This window comes from Chanos chanos, chromosome 1, assembly GCF_902362185.1.
Source record: "Chanos chanos chromosome 1, fChaCha1.1, whole genome shotgun sequence".
Classification (NCBI taxonomy): Eukaryota; Metazoa; Chordata; class Actinopteri; order Gonorynchiformes; family Chanidae; genus Chanos; species Chanos chanos.
In genome coordinates, this window is record NC_044495.1 from 2,099,041 (window position 1) to 2,116,822 (window position 17,782).

The 17,782-nt window shown below is 47.3% G+C and overlaps 2 protein-coding genes across 3 annotated transcripts in view; one reads left to right on the forward strand and one right to left on the reverse strand.

Moving 5' to 3' along the window:
- The window catches only part of kctd3 (potassium channel tetramerization domain containing 3), a 20,317-nt gene extending 14,331 nt beyond the window's left edge, over positions 1 to 5,986 (forward strand). For both annotated transcript variants that reach the window (XM_030771455.1, XM_030771447.1), the window contains 6 exons: positions 2,397 to 2,567; positions 3,345 to 3,500; positions 3,921 to 4,017; positions 4,504 to 4,703; positions 4,822 to 4,960; positions 5,416 to 5,986. In XM_030771455.1, the coding sequence (XP_030627315.1) occupies positions 2,397 to 2,567; positions 3,345 to 3,500; positions 3,921 to 4,017; positions 4,504 to 4,703; positions 4,822 to 4,960; positions 5,416 to 5,962 (1,310 nt within the window). In that variant the 3' untranslated portion in view covers positions 5,963 to 5,986. The remainder of the gene's footprint in view (positions 1 to 2,396; positions 2,568 to 3,344; positions 3,501 to 3,920; positions 4,018 to 4,503; positions 4,704 to 4,821; positions 4,961 to 5,415) is intronic.
- Positions 5,987 to 10,716: 4,730 nt separating this feature from the next.
- The window catches only part of ush2a (Usher syndrome 2A (autosomal recessive, mild)), a 205,470-nt gene continuing 198,404 nt past the window's right edge, over positions 10,717 to 17,782 (reverse strand). Inside the window, 8 exon segments of the mRNA XM_030774913.1 lie at positions 10,717 to 10,825; positions 11,051 to 11,275; positions 12,328 to 12,393; positions 13,201 to 13,436; positions 14,120 to 14,203; positions 15,176 to 15,352; positions 15,768 to 15,985; positions 16,664 to 16,902. Coding sequence (XP_030630773.1) covers positions 10,736 to 10,825; positions 11,051 to 11,275; positions 12,328 to 12,393; positions 13,201 to 13,436; positions 14,120 to 14,203; positions 15,176 to 15,352; positions 15,768 to 15,985; positions 16,664 to 16,902 — 1,335 coding nt within the window. The 3' untranslated portion in view covers positions 10,717 to 10,735.

A 17,782-nucleotide genomic window follows, 5' to 3' on the forward strand; every position in this document is an offset into this window, starting at 1 on the left:
AGTGTCTACCTCACACCCAAAACCAGTGAGTTACATGCCTCTCCCAGTCTCCATCACCTCCCTCAGTGTCTACCTCACACCCAAAACCAGTGAGTTACATGCCTCTCCCAGTCTCCATCACCTCCCTCAGTGTCCCCCTCACACCCAAAACCAGTGAGTTACATGCCTCTCCCAGTCTCCATCAGTGCCCTCAGTGTCCCCCTCACACCCAAAACCAGTGCGTTACTCACCTCTCCCAGTCTCCATCAGTGCCCTCAGTGTCCCCTTCACACCCAAAACCAGTGAGTTACATGCCTCTCCCAGTCTCCATCAGTGCCCTGTGTCCCCCTCACACCCAAAACCAGTGAGTTACATGCCTCTCCCAGTCTCCATCACCTCCCTCAGTGTCAACCTCAAACCCAAAACCAGTGAGTTATTCACCTCTCCCAGTCTCTATCAGTGCCCTCAGTGTCTACCTCACACCCAAAACCAGTGAGTTACATGCCTCTCCCAGTCTCCATCACCTCCCTCAGTGTCCTCCTCACACCCAAAACCAGTGAGTTATTCACCTCTCCCAGTCTCCATCAGTGCCCTTAGTGTCCCCCTCACACCCAAAACCAGTGAGTTATTCACCTCTCCCAGTCTCCATCAGTGCCCTCAGTGTCCCCCTCACACCCAAAACCAGTGAGTTACTCACCTCTCCCAGTCTCCATCAGTGCCCTCAGTGTCCCCCTCACACCCAAAACCAGTGAGTTACTCACCTCTCCCAGTCTCCATCACCTCCCTCAGCGTCTACCTCACACCCAAAACCAGTGAGTTACTCACCTCTCCCAGTCTCCATCAGTGCCCTTAGTGTCCCCCTCACACCCAAAACCAGTGAGTTACTCACCTCTCCCAGTCTCCATCACCTCCCTCAGCGTCTACCTCACACCCAAAACCAGTGAGTTACTCACCTCTCCCAGTCTCCATCAGTGCCCTCAGTGTCCCCCTCACACCCAAAACCAGTGAGTTACATGCCTCTCCCAGTCTCCATCAGTGCCCTCAGTGTCCCCCTCACACCCAAAACCAGTGAGTTACTCACCTCTCCCAGTCTCCATCACCTCCCTCAGCGTCTACCTCACACCCAAAACCAGTGAGTTATTCACCTCTCCCAGTCTCCATCAGTGCCCTGTGTCCCCCTCACACCCAAAACCAGTGAGTTACATGCCTCTCCCAGTATCCATCAGTGCCCTCAGTGTCAACCTCACACCCAAAACCAGTGAGTTACATGCCTCTCCCAGTATCCATCAGTGCCCTCAGTGTCAACCTCACACCCAAAACCAGTGAGTTATTCACCTCTCCCAGTCTCTATCAGTGCCCTCAGTGTCCCCCTCACACCCAAAACCAGTGAGTTACTCACCTCTCCCAGTCTCTATCAGTGCCCTCAGTGTCCCCCTCCCACCCAGAACCAGTGAGTTATTCACCTCTCCCAGTCTCCAGTCCCACATCATCACAAGTCTCTCCAGTTTCTCGTCATACCCAGTCCCCAGTCCCACCTCATTACGAGCCTCTGGTCTCACCCCATTCCCAGTCTAATCTCGCCTCATTCCCAGTCTCCAGATTGTCTTTCACAGTTTCCAGTCTAACCTCACCTTCCACAGTTTCCAGTCTCTTCGGCCTGACTGGCTATGGGAGTCACATGGCTGTGTTTGGGTGTTGTCTGTCACTGTTGTTTCTCAGTTCTGCTGCAAGGGGCCCAGAGCTCTGTGTGGTTCAGGTCTCTGCCAGCTCCAACACACCTGACTCCATTTATCACATGATTCTCACGGACCTTTTTGAACAGAATCAGTTGTGTTAGAGCAATGAGAGATCTGTCCTGTGTGGAGGTGATGAACTACAGGAGCAGGACTGGAAAACTCTGTTCTATCTGATCTGTACAGCAGAGAACAGTCTGTGAATAATTTAGTCTGTTTCTATGGTCATTTGTGCCATGTGAATTATTCAGCGAGTTTCTATGGCCATTCATACTCTGTGAATAGTTAATCAGTTGATCTGTGTGGAAGTATCTGTAGGTACTTGCTGTGGTAGAGTACATTAGTTAATCACAGTTGTTAAGTGAACTCTGTGAGTGACATGGTGAACTGCTGTGGGGTTAGTATGTGTTATGAATGATTTAGTCCCTCGGTGAATAATCGCTGTGATATGGTATAGTGCTATCTGTGAATCGTGTAGTTAGTCATGAGGACAGGACACTCTGAATGATTTATTTTACAGGTGTGGTAGAGTGGGTTTTAGATGAATAATTTAGTGTGTTGTTATGGTAGGCAGGGCGTAGTGAGTTATTTTGTTTAGGGGTGATGGTGACAGGCAGATAGGAGAGGGATCTATGCAGGATGAATGGAGTGAGTGTTGAGCGTGTGTGTGTGGTGTGTTTGCAGGTGTGAGTGGAAACTGGATCGAGATTGCGTACGGCACTAGCTCGGGGGCGGTCCGCGTCATCGTCCAGCACCCGGAGACGGTGGGATCTGGACCGCAGCTTTTCCAGACCTTTACCGTCCACCGCAGCCCTGTCACCAAAATCATGCTCTCAGAGCGGCACCTGGTCTCAGGTATCGACCGCATTCACAAACCACTTCACTCAACCACAAACCGCTTCACTCAACCACAAACCGCTTCACTCAACCACAAACCACTCAACCACAGACTACTTCACTCAACCACAGACTACTTCACTCAACCACAGACTACTTCACTCAACCACAAACCACTTCACTTAACCACAAACCACTTCACTCAACCACAAACTACTTCACTCAACCACAAACTACTTCACTCAACCACAAACCACTTCACTCAACCACAAACCACTTCACTCAACCACAAACTACTTCACTCAACCACAAACCACTTCACTCAACCACAAACTACTTCACTCAACCACAAACCACTTCACTCAACCACAAACCACTTCACTCAACCACAAACTACTTCACTCAACCACAAACTACTTCACTCAACCACAAACCACTCAACCACAAACCGCTTCACTCAACCACAAACTACTTCACTCAACCACAAACCGCTTCACTCAACCACAAACCACTTCACTCAACCACAAACCACTTCACTCAACCACAAACTACTTCACTCAACCACAAACTACTTCACTCAACATCAACTTCTACAGAACAAACACTTCTCACCATTAAACTGCAGCTATAGATCTAAGCAGACACACAGGTAACTAACAACACTGTTAAATACTTAAATATGTAATAGTAATCAAGAAGGCGACAGTAAATTCTCACTGGAGTTTTAGCAGGGTGTGAGTTATAACCTGACTGTGTGTGTGTGTGTGTGTGTGTTCATGTGTCTGTGCGTGACAGTGTGTGCAGATAACAACCACGTGCGTACGTGGACGGTGACGCGATTCAGAGGAATGATCTCCACCCAGCCTGGCTCCACCCCTCTCGCCTCCTTCAAAATCCTCTCTCTGGAGGAGACAGAGAGTCACAACAGCTACTCCGCCGGGAACGATATCGGTGAGAGAGAGAGAGAGAGAGAGAGAGAGGGAAAACAGAGAGAGAGAGAGAGAGAGAGAGAGAGAGAGAGAGAGAGAGAGAGAGAGGGAAAACAGAGAGAGAGAGAGAGAGAGAGAGAGAGAGAGGGAAAACAGAGAGAGAGAGAGAGAGAGAGAGAGAGAGAGAGAGAGAGAGAGAGGGAAAACAGAAAGAGAGAGAGAGAGAGGGATAGAGAGATGCCCTGTATACTCCTGTATCACACATCAGAGCTATAATGCATTACTGATCATCATTCTCAACATTTTAGGAGTAAGTTGGAGGAGAATTGAAGGAGGCCTGTTTTAGAGGCATGTTCTTAAATAAGGTGACAGTAAGTTGAATATGTCATATTTTCCTTTGAGTAAACCGAGATGTGTAAGGCTTGTGTGGGGCTCTGTGCAGGTCCGTTCGGGGAAAGAGATGATCAGCAGGTCTTCATTCAGAAAGTTATTCCCATAACCAACAAACTCTTCGTTCGCCTCTCCTCTACTGGAAAAAGGTACACGGTCACACCCCATTCATATGAGCTACAATGAGACATGAGTAAAACCATCTCAGGTCTTTTGTGAAAATGACAGACAACGGTACCTGTGGTGTGGGGTAAAGCCTTTAACTGTATCTGAGCCCAGAGACAAAGCTCTGTTAATGCCCTTCACTGGTGCTCAGATCTCCTGCTTTTATCTGAGTTCAGTAACCTTAAAACATTGCCAACGGCGCTGGGTTCTAGCCTAGTCACAGAGAGAGCTAGAGCCACAGCAAACACACAGTCAACCTAGAGCTGGCATGAACTTGCGGCCTAAGGATTAAAGTACAATTTACTAAATGCTGTGAGTACACGGAACAAAACAAAATGTGTGTATGTAGGTAAGCCTTGACTCAGGGAACATACTGGGTTTGTTTAAATGAGGTCAGGTCACTCAGACGTTTCAACTCTCTCACAGAGAAGCTGAGTGTGTCTTTCTGTTTGTCTGTGGCCCACGGGCAGGATCTGTGAGGTCCAGGCGGTGGACGGTACCACCATCACGTGTTTCACCGTGCGGGAGTGCGAGGGCTCCAGCCGCATGGGCTCACGGCCGCGTCGCTACCTCTTCACCGGCCACGGCAACGGCAGCATCCAGATGTGGGACCTGACCACTGCCATGGACATGGTGAACAAGAGCGACGACAAAGCCCGGCGGGAAACCGGTACGACCCGCGTCTGTTCAAACATCCACTCTCAGCGCTCCACGCTGCTCTGCGTAGTGTTTATGGGTTAGGCTTGTGAAAGGGCCGAAAAATGTAACCCACTGAGTTCTTTTGACAGAGGTGGGCGGGCCCACGGAGGAGGAGCTTCTGAAGCTGCTCGACCAATGTGATTTGAGCACGTCTCGCTGTGCCACGCCCAACATCAGTCCAGCTCCTTCTGTGCTGCAGCACGGTCGTCTGAGGGAGTCCTCTTCCAGGTTAGTGTCTCTCCCATATATACCAGTATACCATTAACTCTCTGACCAGCCAGCCAACGATCAGCATGCGCAACGTTCAGCTGTCTCTGCTGTTACCGATTCTTACACTGATCTCAGTTCAGTCCACTGTCACAACTCTCTGACACATACACTCCACTGACCTCAGACCAGTTTTCTGTTAACATCAACTGTTCGCTGACTTCAAACCGGCGCACTGCCAAACCCCTCTCTGTAACCGAACTGGGCTCCGTTCAGTCTGTCCTACCGTAAGCCTATTTCATAGCACTGTCTACACGCCTGTACGCAACTCTCAGACCAGTTTTCTGCTCCCACAACACCCTTCTAATCGTTCAGTTGATGTGAATCCAAGCTCCCCTGCTGCCTGATTGACTTCCTGACTCCGCTTTGCTGTTACGTGGGTTTTTGCTGACTGTTTGGTGTATGTATGTCTCCAGTCTCCAGCTGCAGGGCCAGGAGGCTATACCAGAGACGGCCACCTACGGGGCTGTGCGGCCTTACAGAGAGAGCCCCCTGCTGGCCAGAGCGCGCCGCACGGAGAGTTTTCACAGCTACCGCGACTTCCACAGTTTCAGCCTGTCCAAAGGTTTCCTGGGAGAGACACAGGAGGAGGCCCGGGTTTCAGGGAGCGAGAACAGCAGTGAGGAGGGGGAGAAGAGGAGCTCCTTTACGCTCCCTGACGGCCAGCCGGAATCACCACGGCAACCCCCAGACAGCCCCGGAGAGCTCCGGAAGAAAGCGTTTCAGGCGGAGGAGGAAGGGACAGACTGCAGGTTGGAGGGAAGGAGAAGGGGGCCTTTTGAAGGAGCGATCATGGGGAGGAAGAGAGCTCCACCTGTACCCCAGCTGGCCTCCCTCCCCTCCCGCTCTGACACGGGGGGGAGTGACTCCTCCAGCACGGCGTCACCATCTCCAACCAAACTCTCCACCTCCCCCAGACACCGCAAGGGCACTGAGCCCACGTCCTCAGAGAACAGCCTGTAAAACGCACTCAATCACACACACACACACACACACACACACATACATGCACTCACACACATACACACACACACACACACACACACTCACACACATACACACACACACATGCACTCACACACACACACACACACACACACACACACACATGCACTCACACTCTCACACACACAGCTGCCTGGCCTAAATGCAGGTAAAGGATCACCTTTCAGGGGTGTAAGGTTTGGACAGATTTAGGTGACAAGTCTAAGGTGACAGAGCTGACAAGTATACATAGGATATATATATATATATGTCCCTTGCTATAGCTATAGCTGTGTTCAGTGTAAAGTGTCATAGAACAGGCAGCTAAGAAAGGTCTGCCTCTGTCTGTGTACAAATCAAGCACGTAGCCGCGGGTTTACAGAGATCGCGCCGATAAGCAGAGAAATTGTACGGCTAAGCCGTTTCATGGCAGACGTTGCTGCTGTATGTTTGGCTGCAGAAGATGTGGTTTCTGTAGAATTGTTCTGATGCTTTTTGATTGGAAACCATTCCATCCTCAGAGATCCACTCAACGACGTCAGAACGTTTACATGCATTACTTGACCCAGTTACCAACTGGAGCGTTTAATCAGAACAGAAATTGCTTTATTTTAGTTTTGCTTTGTGAGAGAATTAGACGTCAATAACAGCTCCTATGAGCAGATACAGGCTGACTGAACGAGGTCTCTAAATGTTTGCTTTATTAAACTGGACTAGAGCACAAACTCAAATCTCCCGTGACTGAGAATTTCGAGCGAGGAGGGAAAAACGCCGAGACCGGAGACCGGAGCACGTCCGCACTGGCACGTCCATCCACGGTAATGGCCTCATTTTCCCTCGGTATCAAATGAAAATCGTGAGAGCTAGCTAAGATGAAGTGCTTTTTTTTTTTGTCTTTAGAAAATCCCTAGAATGTCTGGCGTCTTTTTTGCTACATTTAAACGCAATGAAGGGAATAAAAATGCGTCTTTCATGCCGTGTGTCCTCAGGACACAGCCTGTGCCTTTGTCATAAACATAATTATTTATTAACAATCTGTATTGTTCATCATCTCGTCAAAGATCAGACCAAAGCTGTACCTTGTTTAGTCCCGGTCCCTGTTTCCGTGGGCGTGGCTATTCAAATGAGGTTGGACGTTTTCAAACGAGCTACTAACCATCTAGCATAAACATATTATGCAACTGGTGCTTTACTTTAGCAAAAATAAACCCCTATATCAGCATGTGTATCGATAAACTGAAATACGGCATGTCTAAAAAAAAAACTGTACAGTTTAACTTTATTTCTTTACTTGTTACAAACTCTAATATCGAATACTGCTGTCTATCGTCATTGCATTGCATTTTGCACTCTTAAGGATCTGGATCTATGAGGTGTGTTTTGTAGAAGTGGATATACGTATGGAGTGAGGCTTTCTTTCTTTCAACGTGTTGAAAAACATACCCTCTGTCAGTCTCTTCTAAGCCATTCCACTCTGGCCCCGTTTACAGTTACAATCATGCCAGAGGCTGATGTACAGTACACATAGATCACACAGACAGACGCTGAGTATGATAAAACCTTTTGTTACAGAAACAAGTTATTTATATTATCAGCTGCTTGCTGCTACAGAGTTATATGATAGTGTATAAGCTCTTAATACAGCTTACGAGTTATTTCGCTTTAAAATGAAGGAACAAAACTAGATGAAGGAATCGGAATAGAGCTGAACAGATTCTGGATTACGCGAGGACATTTCACTTTTCATATCAGACGTCAGTGAATCAATGACCAATCTGGCAGTGACGTAAAGCTAACTCTACTCTAACGCGAGGCCTTATACTGACTGTGGGCTGTGAGGTATCGCAGGAGTGGGCTGGTAGGTTGCGCTCCGTGACTTGCCGGAGGTCTGAAAGGAGGGATGTCTCCCTTTTGTTATTATCCACTTGTTACTGATTTTTCACTAATTTGTGGAGCGCAGAGAGGACTTCCCGCTGTGGCACTGGTATAGTAATACGACACTATAGGTTTGGCTTTCCGTGGTGCTGTAGATTACACATCCCTGTGTTCATATGGTCTGGTATTTAGACAGGGCGCCGTCACCCGGAATGTCTCCAGAACATTATCATTGTTGGATCGGGACGCTTCACAGAATAAGCTCTAAACACACACTGAGAAAAAGAGAGATTTTCTGAAGAACAGTCCCACTGCTCTGGTCCATTTGTCCTCGACTGTATTATTTACCAAATAATCAGCGTCATCAAACAGACCAGCTTGTGCAGGGCTGATATTGATACACCATAGCACTTTTCTAGGATTCTCCCCCTCACGGCTGTCTGGAGTGTCATATCAACGTCAGCTGGTTTCTTACCTGCCTGTGTTCGCGTCTGACCCGTCGTCGACCGACTGCGTGGTAACCTGTGTGACTGAAGCGCTGTGGACAGCACGCACACTGAGGCCCTGACTGTGTCGAACTCACACCGCTGCAGGGTTATGAGGTGTGTGTGTGGTCTGACGCCGCGTCACAGAGAGAGAGGGTCCTCAGAGACAGGGGTGTAAACACCTGTGGAGAGGAGTGGGGATGAAACGTGGGATAAAAATGAAAAACTGGCTGATTTTTGGGACCAGAGTTGCTCTCACCTGTCGTAACATGCACTTCACGGGGGCAGAGCTGACTGCGATTGTGAGGTGTAGAGGGCTGGTAAGAGTTGTGAGAATAGTCATGTGTATGGCTCAGTGTGTCTTTGGGCTTCACCTTACTGGGGGGGTTGGGTTTGTTGGTTTGAAATGGTGACTTTGTGGTACATGTGCAATAGAAATAAAAGAGGTACTTTAACTTTGCTTTGTAAAACAAAACACTAAGTGTTGTGTCTAACATGCTCTACTGACACATTAAAGACGTCATATAAAATCCACCGGTGCCGTGTTTTCTGTTGTTTTATCCAGATGGCCAAAGAAACCTGTACACCATCCGTATCACAGGACACCGGGGATGAATAATAATTCCCCCTGCACTAGTCAGGAGACCCACGACAGCGTGAGGGGTGAGGACAGGCACACAGAAGAGTGAAGGGAGTGAATGTTTTACTGAAACACCAACGTCCAGGCCGGAGTCAGACGCCAAACACACACTCCTCTTTCTTTCATCTGTCTGTCAACACAGAGATGCCTCTTTATTCACGACATACAACATCCTCAGATTTCATCAACTACTTTACATCAATACACAGCCTTCAAAACAAGGTCCATATGTAGCTTTCAGCGTAAAAAAAAGCAAACAAACAAACAAAAATCATATTTCAAAGGAAGCTCTGATTTACAAAAAGAAAAGACAACATAATTTTATAAATAATTATCACATTATTACATTATTATTACAATAATAAATAATACTGAATCTATTTCAGAATTAAAAAAAAAAAGTCGGACAGTTGTAAGAATGCTGTAGAAAGCTGCGGATAAGTTAAGAGAGACAAACACTCTTGTGTTGTCAGGATGTAGCTGTTTGGATTGAAGCGGGTTTAAAATAACCTTAATTATAAATTAACACATAGAGTTTCTCACGTCCGCATTTAACAGTCATCAAACAAAACAACAATACTGCAGCTCTGCAATACCACAATCCATAATGCTTAAGACACTTTGTCACAAGTTGGCGCATCACAAGCGTTTTCACTACTTTACCTGGTCTATTTAGGCACAAAATTCACAATAAACTATGTTTTTCCTTACTGTTTTCCCACAATCATTCGATCACAACTCCTCGTAGGATGAGGCTGAACTGTGTGCGGAGGCTAAGTGTAACCTCATATGGTAGTGCAGCCTGTTCTCTGATTTCAGCGGAGTGTCGACTTAGTGTGCTGTGATTGGTCGGGGGAACAGGTGACATCTGATGCTGGAATCCTCCACTGACCCTATGATGTTGTCTCAGATTACCCAGGATGCAGTGCACCGTGCTGAGCGACCGCTGTTTTTGTTTTTTGTTTTTTTTTTATGATGTCATTTGGCATTCAGCTCTGTGTCATCCCGGTAACTACTGAACTAGTCCACACACGCTACATTACAACGAGAGGACAACCTTAAACAGATATCTGCCTTCCAAATGTAACTAACACTATTACAATCAAACCTGTATTAGTGACGGTAGTTTGCGAAGCTTAAGCTCAGCACTAAACTCTCTAAACACGTTTGGTTTTTAGGAGCTATGGTGAGGTGTCACACACCTCTCTATGGAGGGTTAAAAGTCCTACGCAGGAAACATCGAAAGACAGACACAAAATCACATCCCCACTGCGCTCATTTAAGATACTTAATTTGTGTTCATGTGGAGGGGAGTCCTGTTCTTCCAAATCTTTGTGAATACACCGTGATCTGAGAGTACCTGTGTAGGTTTACTGTGTCTGAAACCTCAGGGGAATGAATCTCAGATTAAACGTGCTAAGACAGGAGGGGATGTTTACGCTGCACACGGTTGAAGAGGTAGTCACCAGCTCATGTTCGGTCAAAGGTTATTAGATCCTCGTAACGATTATTTCCTGACTTAGGGTAAGGGTAACGGAGAGTGAAGAACAGACTGGATCAGTAACAGGTGGGACTGATCGTCTCTGAACTGATCTGATATTTTTAATAAGAGTAAAGTTTAGGGGACAAAATTGTTTTGTGAGATGTTTGTCAGGCCATACACAGTAGAGGAGACGACTCTCTGAGACCCCAGCACCACTGGCCTTGGTCTGTGTGTGTGTGTGTGTGTGTGTGTGTGTATGTGTGTGACCTCTACAGGTGTGTGTCGGTAAATGTTGTGTGTTCCTTCTTCGCTGAGCTGAAGGTTTTTATCGTGTCAACAAAGTCTTCATCCCCCACAAACTGAAAAAGAAAAAATGGTAAATGAAACCGACTCGTCGAAGATCATTTAGGAATAAATTCAGAAACAGAAACACAAGATGAAACCAAAGGAAGGTTTAGTTTCATCAGTGCAACATTATATCACCGTGTCTCAATCTAACACACACACAAACACTCCTACACACGCATCCATACACACACACACACACACACACACACTCCTACACACACACTGCTGTCTCTTACCATGCCACTGTCGGTTCCCTGTATCTCGTGGTCCCACACTCCGTCCATCAGAGACTTCTTATCATGTGTGTCGATGAGCTGGCTGATGCTGCGGTGCAGGGAATTCTGGGAGTAGGTGTGGCTCAGCTGACCTTGGCTTGGAATCCGCAGTACAGACATGGTTGCCTGGTAACTATGGTTACTGACACAGGAAGTGCAACCTCCAATCTTCGTGTCAGTGAAACCCTAAGAGAGGAAAGGCATGATGGGAAATGACGGTACAAACCCTTGACAACGAGAGAAATTATTCAGTCATGTGACATGCACTGAATGACACTACACCCAAATAACATGCAACATAGAGGAGACCACCGGCTCTGATCCAAGCATTTAATCCCGGTCCTAAAGACCCTAAATGCTCACGAGTAACAGTACCACAAGTAACAGTACCACGGGTAACAGTACCACAGGTAACAGTACCACAGGTAACAGTACCACGGGTAACAGAACCACGGGTAAGAGTACCACAGGTAACAGTACCACAAGTAACAGTACCACGGGTAACAGAACCACGGGTAAGAGTACCACAGGTAACAGTACCACGGGTAAGAGTACCACAGGTAACAGTACCACAAGTAACAGTACCACGGGTAACAGAACCACGGGTAAGAGTACCACAGGTAACAGTACCACAAGTAACAGTACCACGGGTAACAGAACCACGGGTAACAGTACCACAAGTAACAGTACCACGGGTAACAGTACCACGGGTAAGAGTACCACAGCTAACAGTACCACGGGTAAGAGTACCACAGGTTAGTGTTTTGGGCATGGTGAGCTGACATTCATTCATTTTCATGTTAACAAGCAGATTTTGTAGTGTAACACACTGATTTTCAGAGTAAAGATTTGAAACAGATTAAAGTACATTCAACACAAATCAAAACACAAACGATACTGTTATTTCCCAGGGAAGGAAGTGACTCAGACGATGTAGGAAATGATTCTGTTCGTGCTGAAGCAGCCTGAACGCGTGCATGACTGCGGTGATTGGGTGAAGAGAGAGAGAGACAGGGCAGGTGTTGTGGAGCCGTGAGACAGCGTCAGGGTTAATGTGACACACTGCGATACACACACAAACTCTCTCTCTACTGTACCTCGGCGTTCATGGTAAAACTCTTTAAAGTCACGGTGCTGCAGGACTCCCCTCTTTCTCCGCCGCTGTCAAACTGTGAGGGGAGAAGTGAGGTGTGTGAGGAGCGCGCGTGCGTGTGTGTGCGTGATGGCAGAGAGCTTACCGTTCCTCCCTCAGACGGCAGGAGGGCGGTGGAGTTCTGGTTAGAACAAAGCTCAGAGCACGGCCTCTGCAGAACCAGAACGTCACCCAGGGCATGCAGGAGCAGACAGGAGGCCAGAGGAGGCCAGAGGAGAGGCAGCCAGGGGGGAGACAGGAGAAAACGAGGTGTAGGATTAAGGAGCGAGTGGAAGCACGGCAGGTGCAGGAGGAGGTGCAGGACAATAAGGAGGAGCAGGAGGAAAAGGACAGTTATGAAGGAGGGAAGGGAGAGGAGTGTTTGGAGTAGGGAAAATATGACAGAGTGAAAGGGAGAACAGTTAGAAACATTGCAGAATGTGAGACGGACTAGGTCAGGAGAAACAACAGCATGCTTCAACTGGTTTTTATCTGTTAACCCATACACACACAGTTTGAGGAGGGTTTTTAATCAATGACAAGTTTCTGTTATGGTTTCATATATTTTTTTTTTTCCCTCATAAAAATCAGCATCACTTTAACCAAGCTCAGGACTTCTTCCACATGATCAGCACAAAGTGAGTGTTTGCGCCCTCTTGTGGAAAAACACCCACACTGAATGTTAGCACCCTCTGGTGGAAAAACATTCAAAGTGAAGATCGGAGCACTCTGCTGAACAAAATACACAGAGTGAACATTCACTAGCTCTGTCTAGTGGGCAAACCAGGCAAACACAGAATTTGAAACATAAATGTTAGAGGCGGCGAGAATTACAGGAAACAAAAACCTTTGGGGAGAGGAGGGTCTGATTTGTGAAACATGTCACTACTTCATTTTAACCTGTATGATGAATCTCGTCAGACAATCTCGTACATTCACCAGCGCGTTCATACTGCTCTCATTACACTCCAAATCTCACCAGGTAGGAGTCGGTGGGCGGGTATAGGGAGCTCCTCTTCTGTAGGGGAACCAGAGGAGGCCTCTCCCTGACGAAAGGAGGTTTATTCAGGGCCCTCCTCAGGATCAGACCCAGCAGGAGCGCCAGGAGCAGGAGGCCCAGAAATGCCATGAGGAGAATAAACCACAGCTCTGTGTAAAACTTGTGCCCTGAGCCGTACAGACCCGTTTTCCCTCCAGAGGAAGGCTCCACAGGACCTGTGGGGAAAACAGGCACAAAACCACAGTCGTGTGTTTTACGACCGGTTCAGTGCGTTTAAGTCCACCGTTCAGATTACGTACACAGGGTGCTGGATATTGGGCTGAATAATGTGCTTATTGCTTTTTTTTTTTCTCTGCTCATCTCTTTATCCATTATGTACGTTTAGCTATTAGAGACAGAAAAGTTCTCCGATGAATTCTATCAGTGTATGATCTGTTGGTCACTTACACACAGTGTTCTTCACTGAGATGGTTGTGGTTTGACACATTACAATAATTCTAAACTCATAAGGCCCTCTGCCATCTGACTGGTAGTTTTGTCCCTGCTCTGACTCCCAAAAGCCATATGATAACCTTGTTTTTATAACTATGCGTGATAATTCTGTAAGCGACTGCCACCAGTTCCTCAGTCAGTCTTGTACCCTCCAGGTGACGTGAGTGTGTGTAATTGTGTAACTGGCATGGCTGCAGCCTGAGGGTTCTGCCAAAGGCCACCGGTCTGGGAAACCGACACCAGGCTCAGGAGCAGAGCAGCAGACAGAATGGAGACATGCCACAGTCTCTCCTAATGAAGAGTCACCTTCAGCTCCTGGACCGGGCTTCACATTCAAACACTGCAGAGAGAGGGAAAGAGAGAGAGAGAGAGAGAGAGAGAGCGCTGCCGTGGAGAGCTGGCTCACCTACACCTGTGGCTGTGTTGTATCTGATGATAGGAGAGCTGGCGCTACCGCTGGTCGTGGTACAGGTCACCTGGAAGGCAAAGGCTGAAAGGTAGAGAGAGAGAGAGAGAGAGAGAGAGAGAGACAGATTGAGTTTAAACTGGCAAGCATACAAAAGAGGAAATACTGACACTTTAAGAACCAGAGAGTCTGGGCAGAGGAACTATCAGAGATATATAAGAGTCTGGACAGAGGAACTATCAGAGATATTTAAGAGTCTGGACAGAGGAACTATCAGAGATCTATAAGAGTCTGGACAGAGGAACTATCAGAGATGTATAAGAGTCTGGGCAGAGGAACTATCAGAGATATATAAGAGTCTGGACAGAGGAACTATCAGAGATATTTAAGAGTCTGGACAGAGGAACTATCAGAGATATTTAAGAGTCTGGACAGAGGAACTATCAGAGATGTATAAGAGTCTGGACAGAGGAACTATCAGAGATATATAAGAGTCTGGACAGAGGAACTATCAGAGATATTTAAGAGTCTGGACAGAGGAACTATCAGAGATATTTAAGAGTCTGGACAGAGGAACTATCAGAGATATTTAAGAGTCTGGACAGAGGAACTATCAGAGATGTATAAGAGTCTGGACAGAGGAACTATCAGAGATATATAAGAGTCTGGACAGAGGAACTATCAGAGATATTTAAGAGTCTGGACAGAGGAACTATCAGAGATCTATAAGAGTCTGGACAGAGGAACTATCAGAGATATATAAGAGTCTGGACAGAGGAACTATCAGAGATATTTAAGAGTCTGGACAGAGGAACTATCAGAGATATATAAGAGTCTGGGCAGAGGAACTATCAGAGATATTTAAGAGTCTGGACAGAGGAACTATCAGAGATGTATAAGAGTCTGGACAGAGGAACTGTCAGAGATCTATAAGAGTCTGGACAGAGGAACTGTCAGAGATATTTAAGAGTCTGGACAGAGGAACTATCAGAGATCTATAAGAGTCTGGGCAGAGGAACTATCAGAGATCTATAAGAGTCTGGGTCAGGTCCTTACTCTTGTCGGACGTGCGAGGGATGTAGATGAAGCTGTGGAAGCCGCTGTAGAGGCGGAGCCCGCTCTCCGTCAGCACGAACTCCCGCAGCGGTCCGTTCAGAGCGAACGACACGGTCCAGTCCAGAAAGACCGTGGTCAGGTTACTCTGAACCACAAAGGGCTTCACGTACTGTGGAGCTGGGGAGACATCGACCGCACTTTGTTTTTAAAATCTCTCCACAAACATTTCAGCTTAAAGATGACTGTTTCTATGTTTCTATGTTATGGTAAGTAGTAAGTTCAGGGAAACTATGCACAATGTTATTAGGTCACATATAAAAACCCTAACACATCATTTGCTGAAGTCAATTTTCAGCAAATTTACTGAAGTGAAAGGAGCTGCGTTTTCTCTCAGACTGGTGTGTGTGCTGTGTCTCGATCTCATGTATGTAAATCAACGTAATTATTTATTATATTAATTATTTAACGTCAAATGTCAAACCCGTGTGACGTGACCTCAGGGATATGGGTGACGTGAGGAAGAGGAGGAAGATGAATGTGAGGAAGAGGAGGAAGATGAAAAAGGGAACAGAGAGGTGGGCCGGGGTCTTACGCTCTTTCAGTGTGGTGATAGTGATCCAGTCGGACCCGGTGCTGCCCATGTTATTGTAGGAGAGAACCCGGAGGTCGTAGCTGGAGTAAGGCAGCAGGCCAGTGAGGTTAAAGCTGCGAGCCTGGCCCATGAACCTGGTCTCCACTGACCCCGGACCACAGGCCTTGGGCACAGGCTGCCACGGCCGGGGGCAGGATCCCCGCACCTGCAGCTCACAGCTACAGTCACCCCAAACACAGACACGGGTGGAGAGATGAGACATAAAGAATGAATAGGAAAATATAAATAACATCAAGAGAGAAAAGATAAAACATATAGACAAACAGAGAAAATTACACACACACACACACACACACACACACACACACACACACACACACACACACACACATATATATATATATACATATATATATATATATATATATATATATATATATATGTCTGTGTGTGTGTGTGTGTGGTATACACTGGAGTCTGTGGTATACCCTGGAGTGTGTGGTATATACTGGAGTGTGTGGTATAAACTGGTGTGTGTGGTTTATACAGGTGTGTGTGGTTTATACTGGAGTGTGTGGTATAAACTGGGGTGTGTGGTATAAACTGGTGTGTGTGGTTTATACAGGTGTGTGTGGTTTATACTGGAGTGTGTGGTATAAACTGGGGTGTGTGGTATAAACTGGGGTGTGGGGTATATACTGGAGTGTGTGGTATATACTGGTGTGTGTGGTTTATACAGGTGTGTGTGGTTTATACTGGGGCGTGTGGTATAAACTGGTGTGTGTGGTGTATACTGGAGTGTATGGTATATACTGAAGTGTATGGTATAAACTGGTGTGTGTGGTATATACTGCAGGATTTGCAGTGCACTGAGTTATCTGAGAGCTGGCCAGTACCTCTCGATGATGCCGTTTGGATAGAGCGGCTGGTCCCATTCCAACAGAGCGGAGCGAGAGGTGATGGAGACTGGGCGAGGTGGAGGCTGCTGGGTGGGGGAGGAGGCCTGGGTGTGGAGCTCACTCAGGGGGCCCCGGCTACAGCACATCAGACAGGTGCACGCCTCCACCCCCACAGAGTAGAGGGTGAAGGGGCGCAGGCCGTGAAGGGTCTGTTGGCGAGAAGTTCCCTCTGACAGCTGCAACACAGAGGGATGGAGAGAGGAGAGGATAGAGGGATGGAGAGAGGAGAGGAGAGGATAGAGGGATGGAGAGAGGAGAGGATAGAGGGATGGAGAGAGGAGAGGATAGAGGGATGGAGAGAGGAGAGGAGAGGATAGAGGGATGGAGAAGGAGGAGGTGAGGATAGAGAGATGGAGAAGGAGCAGGTGAGGATAGAGGGATGGAGAAGGAGAGGTGAGGATAGAGGGATGGAGAGAGGAGAGGATAGAGGGATGGAGAGAGGAGGGGTGAGGATAGAGGGATGGAGAAGGAGAGGTGAGGATAGAGGGATGGAGAGAGGAGAGGATAGAGGGATGGAGAGGAGAGGAGAGGATAGAGTGATGGAGAGAGGGAGAGGAGAGGATAGAGGGATGGAGAGAGAGGAGAGGATAGAGGGATGGAGAGAGGAGAGGTGAGGATAGAGGGATGGGGAGAGGAGAGGTGAGGATAGAGGGATGGAGAAGGAGAGGTGAGGATAGAGGGATGGAGAGAGGAGAGGATAGAGGGATGGAGAGGAGAGGAGAGGATAGAGGGATGGAGAGAGGGAGAGGAGAGGTAAAGACAGAGGGATGGAGAGAGGAGAGGTGAGGACAGAGATGAGAGAGATAATGGAGAGAGAGAGAGAATATCCTCTTACTCTCATACTGAACTCATTAGGGAAGAGACACTGTATGTATGCAGGTGTGTCAGACACTGTTTGGAGTTGTATTTAAATAGCTGTTGAAGCACAAACTGTTTTTCTCTGACAAACATTGTGCTCACAAATTCAATCTCAAGATTTTGAGACTGAAACACTACAACTAGAAAGAGATCTGTGTACAATAACATGATTATAATTCATTTGGTATGCCTACATTG